The sequence below is a fragment of the Zeus faber genome, assembly GCF_960531495.2.
Source record: "Zeus faber genome assembly, chromosome: 3".
Taxonomy (NCBI): domain Eukaryota; kingdom Metazoa; phylum Chordata; class Actinopteri; order Zeiformes; family Zeidae; genus Zeus; species Zeus faber.
The window spans coordinates 25,316,811-25,326,774 of record NC_137190.1 but is presented as its reverse complement, the minus strand read 5'-3'; the positions used below and the strand labels follow the sequence as shown (position 1 = coordinate 25,326,774).

Sequence of the window (9,964 nt, the reverse complement as noted above, 5' to 3'; positions counted from 1 at the left end):
ATATCGTCACGTATGACTTTGATAAGAGGTGAGTGTTCTCGTGTATGAATTAAAGAGAAGTCAGCTTGATAAGCCTTGGAATAGGGATGTTACACAGCACTTAGTAGGCAAATTAATGAAAGTTAAGATGAAATATCTCTGATATATCAGAATATATCTTTAACCCACGGGGTGGCAGGTTGTTAAATCGGCCGTTTTCATATCCGGGAAAAAATGCTTGTTAATCATTAACCGTGTTAAATGTGTTGGAGCTTGAGCTCAAGGCCATTAATGACCCTCTGAGGTGGCATCTGACGCACAGGCTGATCTCTCCCTTGTGGTTGGCTTCTGCACTGCACCCAGCTGAGGATGCAGCTGGTTGTCATGGCGATGGTGCTGGCACTGGCAGCAGCAGGGCAGGGCTGCAGCCTTGACTGTCATCCAACTAACATCACCATCACTGTGGAGAGCTGTGGCGTGAATAAAGCCATCGAAACAACCGTGTGTGCGGGCCAGTGCTACCAAAGGGTAATGGATCGTGGATGACATCACGTCTACATCTCATTTGGCAATATTTTATATTTATAGACACGATTTATAACTTGTAAACATGCATTTGCTTGTTGGAATAAAGGATACAGGCTTGGTTTGTATTATATGAGCCAGTATGTATGCATATGTAATTCTGGTAGTAACCTATCATTTTTTTAAATATGAACATGACTTGTCCATTGAAGGTAATGTGCAATATTTAGGGGTAATTCTGGGGTGAATGGAGATCTTATAAAGATGATTGTCTCCATCTTAGGGTTCAATTTTTGTTGGGCTGAGGACGCTTCAGAATGTCTGTAACAGCGACTGGTCGTACGAGGTGATGCACATCGAGGACTGCCCTGTGGGAGTCACCTACCCCATAGCCCGGAACTGCAGGTGCATGCTGTGCGATTCTAAGGACACTAGTTGCGATAGCATCTTTCCTGACGACATTACAAACTGCCTCTCCTTATAAGCCATCATGCGAGCCCTGGATATCTGATTTACAGCTACCGCCTCCATATCTATGACGGCTGAATTAACTGAAATAAATGCTTATCAAAAAAATGTACTTTGTGTATTTTGTGTATTAGAATAAGTTCTAGTTGAGCATCGCTGGCTTGACGTTCAGGAATGTTGGCCTGCTTTACCAAAATCCGTCGGTAATTAATAATTGAGGCAGATGTTACTTATTGAGTCCTACAATAAGCTAAGGGCATAAGGCAAATAATCAATCCAACAGCATTACTCTATAGTAACTGACTTTGTTATCTGGAGTTGTGAACAAAGCTTTAGCACAAGGTCTTATTTTTCCAGGCGACATACGCAAGCCGCGGCAATTGCCGTGAGTGTCAAAGGAACAAACAGTACTACATGAATAATATGTGTGAAATACTGCCTTGAGTATTTCAGAAAACATAGTAAAAGCCTCTCGCACCCAGTCCATATAATTGGGGTGAACGTGATATACTGTGCTGCATGGCACTATTCTTGAAATCATGACAAGAGGGAGCAAAACCCTCCATTGCTTTTTCCTATTTTTAAAACGTTATCAATGAGGTTCTCCGGCTCCTTTGCACAAAATCTTTTTGTCATGACTCAATTACAACAACGTATGAGACATAGTCTTGTAAAACACTGGTACAAACTCGAACCACTTGGTGAAAAGTATGTTTTCTCAGCGTCCAGGCTCATAATTGGGGTAATAATCCACAAGGGCAGGGCCAGTTGCTTCCTCTCAAACAATCTTTTCATGATTTCCGCATCCTCTACGACTAATTCCTCGACATCTTCTCAGTCTCTGTCTCATCAAACAAACACCTCTGATCATGACACAAAGTAGGATAAAAAAAAAAACCCCATGACAAAACGCATTTCATTTTCAGTCTATTTTAACTAACATAAATGACAAAACCTATCCTGTTCACCAATGCCGCCACAGGCTCCGGTTTCCAGGCAATACGTAAGGCAATATTCCAGACCTGATCTGGTCTGGAAAGACCTTCTCCTATTAGGCAGATTTTATTACACATCATTTCAACGGTGAACTCATTTTTATTCAAACCATATGTTCTAAGTTTTGCATTAAATCGTTCCTCAACGGCACACGTTCTTTAGAAAACTCAGAGGGACCGTGGCCAATGGAAGCATGGACCTGCTCAGATAATTCCTCAACTTTATAATCCTATACCTCGGCTCGGTCCCAAACATGGCCTAGACAGGCTTCTCATAATGCTTTTGTCTTTCCTAGAAGTCTCCCTCGAGTCCGACCAGCGGACTCGGAGAGGAGCCAAGGACCTTTCACAAAGTTCGTCCGTTTTCTAGGTAGAAACCAAGAGACTCATAAGAACTTAAAAGTAACACCACACCTGGTGTTTATCTCCAAAGCTAAACAGAAGCTTAGTGAAGGACTGTGATTGAATTCTGAAAAACCTCATTTGGGAATTCTTGTCATTGATGAAGACGTGACACATTTTAGGCCAGTCACCAGCAACAGAGAGCGTTGTTTGTCTCTGCACAGTAAAACAATACCATTAGCCTCCACACAGAGGAGAGCACTGACGTTCCATTCATCACACAGCTCATTCTAACAGTTTGAGAGAATCCACAGTCAGTGACAACAATGCTGGAGGGAAAACATCTCCCTGCTTCACCGCGAACAGTGGTGGACACCAGTTAGGGATAAAGTCATCCATACTGACACAAGCCTCTAGATATATTGGTAAAACCTGCCATTCACACCAATTTCAATACGTTTAGACAACTAAAGGTTTTCTGGAAGTCAAAATAGCAAACAAAATGTACACCGATCAGCCACAACATTAAAACCACGACTAACAACCACTAATATTGTGCATCATCCCTCGTGCCGCCAAAACAGCTCAGACCCGTGGAGGCATGGACTCCACAAGACCTCTGGAGGTGTCCTGTGGTATCTGGCACCAAGACGTTAGCAGCAGATCCTTTAAGTACTGTAAGTTGTGAGGTGGGGCCCCCATGGATCGGGCTTGTTGTTCCAGCACATCCCACAGATACTTGATCAGATCGAACCCTAACCCCGCCCATCCACATGATGTAGAAGAAAACGTGATTCATCAGACCAGGCCACCTTCTTCCATTGCTCCATTGTCCATTTCAGATGCTCACGTGCGCATTGTAGGAGCTTTCAGAGGTGGGCAGGGGTCAACATGGGCACTCTGACCGAACTGCAGCTACGCAGCCCCATACGCAGCAAGCTGTGATGCGCTGTGTGTTCTGACACCTTCCTATCATAGCAGCATTAACTTTTTCAGCAATTTGTGCTTCAGTAGCTCTTCTGTGGGATCGGACCAGAAGTGCTAGCCTTCGCTCCCCACGTGCATCAATGAGCCCATGGACGCCCATGAACCTGTTGCCAGTTGTCCTTCCTTGGACCACTTTGGCAGGTACTAACCACTGCATACCAGGAACACCCCACAAGACCTGTCATTTTGGACCCGGTCGTCTAGACATCACAATGTGTCCCTTGTCAAAATCGCTCAGATCCTTACGCTTGCCCATTTCTCCTGCTTCCAACACATCAACTTCAAGATCTGACTGTTCACTTGCTGCCTAATATATCCCACCCCTTGACAAGTGCCATTGGAACGAGATGAGCAATGTTATTCCCTTCACCTGTCAGTGGTTTTAATGTTGTGGATGATCGGTGTATACAGCCCTTCTTTTAATACATTTTCAATTTCACTGTACAAATGTATTAAATGTGGTCAATCCTGGCCTACTTTACTTCCATGAGATCATTTGGTTGTTTCAACAAGCAATTGATGAAGGGTTTGGGTTAAAGTTGATATGCCAAAGTCAGTAAACAAATAAGTTTAATTAATGATTACTTTCGGGGTCATGCTACTGGGATTTTACTAGAGCAGTAATGATGTATCTATTCCAAGAGCAACAGTAATCTACTCAACATTAAACACTTCATGAATAGGCAATACAATTCAACATTAGGTCTCGCTTCGTACGGTAGGTCTTGGCTCACCCAAATCATGTTCCACATGAAACATTTTCAGATTTCTACATCATCAGGGGCAAAAAAGACCCATCCTTTTACACCCAGCAGCCGCGTACGCTTGAGGAAAAGCCGCTGTGACATGTCGAGCTGGACGTGAACGTCCTGGGCTTGAATAATGGCTTCCAGATCTAACTACGTTCAGGGTCGGTGCGTGATGGAGTCGTTCCATTTAGCCACCGCCTTCATTGACAATTTTTCCTCTTTCCCCACAAATGAGCACCACTGCAGTTATTCAATATACACGGTATTGTGTCAATTCCTCATTCATTTGCAGAACGAATGGTGGCCTTTACATCACGGCATGACTTAATTGGTTGCTCATTGTCGCGTTAGAATTTGTTCCGAACATTGTGCATTTAAACGTCACCATTTATCCATAGTTTGGGACAAATCCCAAGCAGTGCTAAGAGGGGGGCTTGCCGGTGCCATAGCCCCGCAGGATTTTGCATAGCACCGGCACAGCAGCCCCAACATTTTCTTTAAACACAAAAAAATTTTAATAAAAATGACTGTCCAACAGTAATTCTCAGTTTTATATTTATTCAAAACTGATAATTCGTAAAACAGGCAAGTGTAGAGCAGTTGCGCAGTAAATGTGTAATTCAGACCTCCGTTACGCATTTACATATGTGCCCGTTTCTCCAAATAAAACAATTAAAAAAAGGTTTTTTTCAATATTTTAAGCCCATTTATTTTACTCCTTCTCCTAATTGAACGAAACAAAAATGTGTGTGTCCCGTGTCAGGCTTCAGAGCATTGATAACCTCTCCGCACAGTTAATTGCCACACGGACAATTGCGATCGGACGCAAAACAAGGGCCAATTGCACACAGCAGCAAAACTTTATGGCTGTGTTTTTTGCTGTCATAGCTTTAACGCAATGTCTTTTGTGAATCGGCCGATAAGACGGCGCAGATAGCAGGCGCAATTGATGCGCAATTCATGGCGCTATTCGTGGCCGTTATCCATTCTTTGTGAATTCGGCCCATAGTGTGTAAAAAAATAAAAATAATCTATGCACGATCACAAATTAAGTCTATATCTCATTAAACCAAACTCTAAAATTTACTTCTAAGACCAAGATGTTAATGCTAGACAGTGTTTAGTTATCCGAGTTGGCACAACTGAAGGAATGCGCAGCAGAACCGACACTTCAGGAACGAGAGCCAAATCCAAAAATGCCCATAACCCTTTCAAACCTGCTGGGTTCACATAAAAGTGTACACATAAAAGAAAAGAAATACTCTTGAATTGTGTCCAAAAAAAAAAAAATCCCAGACGGGGTGATGAAGTCCACGAGGGAGGTTCGCGGAGAGAGACTCCGGGATGTCATGACGTCCGGCTCGAAAGTTCTCGCCTGTGTAACAGCGTTTGGTCACGCGGCGTATTTGTTGCGGATGATCTCGCCGCCCTCCACCTCCACCTGCTCGTAGAGCCACTTCCTGTCGCAGCGGCACTCCACGCCGCACTTCCGGGAGCCGCAGTCGGGACATGGGTAGAAGCAGCCCATGCAGTCCACGTCTAGGCAGTCGCACATGTCCTTACCGTTGGAGAGCAGCTGGCCGTTGCAGTCGTACACTTTGCTCTTGGCTCCCAGCGACTGTCTGGACCACGGGAGCAAAACAAAGAGACAGTCTGAAGCTAGAATATGAAAGATAACACAGATAACACTTCCAGAATGTCAATCTGTTGACACGGTTGTACGTTTACTATTCATTTCGGAGGTTTATTGCCAACATTCTGCTTACTGTTTACATTTTCTTTTTGTTTTTTTTGGTCAGGTTTTTTGGCCTATATTTAATGCTTATCATTAGGTTTATTGTACATCTCCAATTTTTTCCTTATCTTTAGGTTCAGTCTTGTAGTTCACTGTTGGGTTGATTTCATTAGTTATTGTACATGACCAACTTTTCCAGTTAATTTTTGGGTCATTCTTTTCGTATTATGACAATAATGGTTTATGATTATGGCAAAAAATGTTTTTATTGGTTTGGGCCCATTTATGCTGTTGCGCTGAATATCTAATCTAATCCAGAAAAGTTTCAAAACGTAGTTTCATGGACCGGAGAAAGTATTTTCGGTCCAATCCACTATGCTGTTACTTCAAGGAGCAAAGAGAGGAGGCAGAACGGTAACACTATTATAGCACAAGAGTGAATGCATTTGTTCAGAATTTTGTTTTGTTCTCACCTGTCGGAGGCTAAAGTTTTGCCTCCACGTCCTCCTCGTCCACCCTGGAACAAACACACACACACAAAAAAAAAAAAAAAGACATTTGAGCAAGGGAAAGTAATGTTTACAGGCGCTTCACTGCAGGTCCGGTGAATTAGATGAGGAGAGATAATGCGTTTGAAACCACTCAGGATGGGGTGATCAGGATTGTAGAACTGCTTCATTGGATCTCCTACATGCAGTAGATAGTGGTGAATGATTATTAAGACTTTGATTGGTGACATTTGGTCATTTAAATAATAAAATGTTAAAGTGGAATTTTGCTCAATTCTGTCGATTAACTTGGCAGTTCACATTTAAAACAACGTCATGTTGACTTTGTTCAGACGAAATGAAACACTTAAGTTTTAATATTTTTACACCTGCTTGTAGCTGTGTACTTTGAGATAATTTTTTGCAGTAATAAATTGCTTGAGCTCACATTAAACCGCAGAGGTTTGATTCTTCCTATGTACGTACAGTCAGTCTACTATTAGAGAAAGATCTATACCGTTTGGTTATAGACTTCAGGTTATCAGAATGTGCAAATATAGCAAATTAATAAAGAGGACATTTTTTGCTCTTGATTTCTTCCTCTTATTATTAATTTTGCATGACAACTGAAGATGCACCTGGTACAGACGTATTTGGCTCATATTCATCACTTTGTCAATGGGGTATGAAATATAATTTAAAGGAGATTAAAACAATTTTCAAAAAGCAAACTCACCCGGAAGGCCCGTTTTTCCCTGCGCTGACTTGCCGCTTCCCTTGTCTTGTCTTTGTCAGGTTGTGTTGCCACTCGGTTCGCAAGGTTTGTATCCTTGGCTATCGCCCCCCTTTTCCGTAGTTCAATCTGCAGGGACTGCACAGATGTTTATTCAGTACAAATAACATTCATCCGTGTTGGACTGACTGGTAAGGTTGCCAAAAACATGCGTGTATACATCCAGAGGACATGGCGTTCGTGAACCTGCACCTTCGATGAATCGTGCCCGCCTGTAAATATGGTGGGGACCGCGTCCTCCCTCAAAAACTGCTTCCCGTTGTAGTCCCTGAAGCAGTCTGGCCTGAAATGCTCCGAGCAGAGGCATGTGTTGGAGGTCGGCATGAAGTTCTTCATCCCTAAACTGTGCACCCATTTGGAAGCAAGCTGGGGTTTACTGAGTGGGAACCTGGCATCGAAAGAGAAGTGAAGACCTTTAGTTCCAAAGCAGGTTCATATGTATCGTTTTAATCATCACATCTTAGTCCATTATTTCTAGAAAGCCTGGTAAAAAGATAAGTGATGCCCTGACAAACACTGAATGCAGGGATATACTGAAAGACAGCAGTTCACATTATAAGCCTTTCCCCCGTCTCAGTAGTGCACACAACACAGGATTTAGCAAAGACAGCGATCAGAGGGGAGTCACACATCTTGGGATTCTGAAAGACACCCCAGGAGCCCAGACTTAAGACTTAAGACAATATCAGATGTGAAATAAATCTCAAACCTAAAAGACTTCCAGCCCGCTCTTGACGACCCTTGAGACAAGAGATTTCATCGCGATTGTCTTAAGATCTTCAAACTTTGGCGGGGACTCAAAAATCCAAGCGAAAGTACTTTGCTGCATATGAGGGTTTACAGGGTCGACAAGTCATTGAGCCTTCCTGTCGCGGGTCAGAGATTTGCAAACACTGCAAATAACTCGGCAGCCATTTCAGCAATTCACCTTTCACCAGAAACAATATTCAGCAAGAGTGCTTCTCTCCATTTCCCGGGAGATAGAAAGAATCCTGAGTGAGGGTATTTTTTTTATTTTTTTTTTGACAAATACTTGAATGGGCTTATGAATCATGTTGCAATCGTTCAAACGGATGGTACTTAATGAAGTTATGTAACTAAATCCTTCAGAAGTAATCACTAAATCAATCCGTTTCAATGCAGGAACAACCTAAACTGATGAAAAGCGCATCTATCTGTCCGTCTGTCTATCTATCTATCTGTCTGTCTATCCTCACAGGGGACTGCAGCCTGGCTGTGGGCTCAGGAAATTGTGATGTATGGCTCCGACAGAGCAGATAATACTTGCTGAACTGATGCACTACTTATATTTATATCTATACCTTTCCATGTTATACCCATATCTATATGCTACACGCCCAGAATGGCGGCTACGGTGGTTATTTAAGAGGCCTTTTTTAAAAGCATTTTTCAAATGACATTGGGTTAGACATGCACAACGGACACACGCCGCCTTACAGTGAGAATAGAAACGCTGGCGCCCGGTAACGTCGGTTGGCCCACCACGAGTTCGCGAAAGCGGTGAAATGTGCCGCCTCGGAGCGTCAGCTCACCTATAAAACCTGATTTCAGACCCTTTGATGAACTTGTTGTTGCAGCCGATCGCCGCGCAGATGACGGGCATGGTCACGGGGCGTGTTGCGGGAGAGAACCGAGCAGCAGCGGGGGACACGAACGAGCCGCCGCCGGCGAGCGTTGTTCGGCTTCCCCTTTCACTTCCGCTCGACCCGGTCCACGTCCGGTCCCGGGCTCGCAGCGAGCACCCCCCGGCGCCAGTGCCGTGTATTGCATCCAGCGGCGGGGTTAGCGCACGTCAACACGGTGGTACACGGGACCGAGGGCGAAAACAAGTCCTGTAGAAGCCAACCCATTTTTGTTTCACTAATTACATGTTTGGAGGAAACAAAAAAAAAAGATAATAATAACATATATATATATACATCTGTATACCGGGTAGAATACAAAACGCGTATAACAATTATTTCACATGCCACTTTAATGCACATATCTGTAGATACATAAGCATATTCCCTCTATCTATTCCATTTTATTTTTATTGTATTTTATTTTATTCTACAAGTATTCAACTTACTGTGTCACGTTTTAGGAGTCAGTTAGTCCGGGTTTTAGAACGATTTTTTTGTCGTCCTAGGACATATTGTGTGTTATCACCGGGTGCGTTGCATTGACATTCCACTGCATATATGTATGAAAGTACGTAGATGTATGTGACGAACAAAAAATCTTGAATCTTGAACCTTGAATATAACACATACAGTATTGATGGGTGATGGGTGTCCCACGGTCCCACTTTGGTCACCCATAATAATAATAATAATAATAATAATTATTACGAATAGAAAAACTGCAAATGTGCACCTTTTTTTTTTAAAATCCGTTCAGTGAAACAACGAATTCAAATGAACGAATTCATAATAATAATATTAATTTAAAAAAAAGATGAATATTGTTGAATAGTTGATTATTGCATTATTAAAATGCATCGCTTGAAGCGTTTGTGAGCGGGGCGGTAGCCGGCTGAAGGCTCGACACTTTGCACCAGCAGACAATGAGGCGCGGGCCACGTTTTGGAACGGCATTTGATGGAAGAATGCGGGAATTAAAAACAAAAAAACAAACAAACAAAAAAAAGAGCGAAAGTGAAGGACGGAAGCAGAACTCTCTGTCCTCTCTCCTCCCTCCTCCCTCCTCTCTCCTCTCTCCTCTCTCCTCCCTCCTCCCTCCTCCCTCCTCTCTCCTCCCTCCTCCCTCCTCCCTCCTCCCTCCTCTCTCCTCTCTCCTCTCTCCTCTCTCCTCTCTCCTCCCTCCTCCCTCCTCTCTCCTCTCTCCTCTCTCCTCCCTCCTCCCTCCTCCCTCCTCTCTCCTCTCTCCTCTGTCCTCCT

The 9,964-nt window shown here is 43.3% G+C and overlaps 2 protein-coding genes across 4 annotated transcripts in view; one reads left to right on the top strand and one right to left on the bottom strand.

Annotated features, from left to right (window-relative positions):
- The window catches only part of arl14ep (ADP-ribosylation factor-like 14 effector protein), a 14,386-nt gene extending 5,633 nt beyond the window's left edge, over positions 1-8,753 (bottom strand). Inside the window, exons 1-5 of one of the 3 annotated variants that reach the window (XM_079998288.1) lie at positions 8,615-8,753; positions 7,254-7,449; positions 7,005-7,139; positions 6,254-6,297; positions 5,609-5,667 (exon numbers count right to left, since the gene is read on the bottom strand). In XM_079998288.1, the coding sequence (XP_079854414.1) occupies positions 5,609-5,667; positions 6,254-6,297; positions 7,005-7,139; positions 7,254-7,449; positions 8,615-8,685 (505 nt within the window). In that variant the 5' untranslated portion in view covers positions 8,686-8,753. Of the gene's footprint in view, positions 1-4,588; positions 5,668-6,253; positions 6,298-7,004; positions 7,140-7,253; positions 7,450-8,614 lie in introns of those variants that run through there. The other 2 variants (XM_079998286.1, XM_079998287.1) reach the window with 2 other exon arrangements.
- Positions 349-988, top strand: fshb (follicle stimulating hormone subunit beta; the record flags this gene model as incomplete). Its single annotated transcript, XM_079997546.1, has 2 exons — positions 349-507; positions 788-988. The coding sequence occupies 2 exons, from the start codon at positions 349-351 to the stop codon at positions 986-988; spliced, it is 360 nt and encodes a 119-aa protein (XP_079853672.1).
- Positions 8,754-9,964: the final 1,211 nt, after the last annotated feature.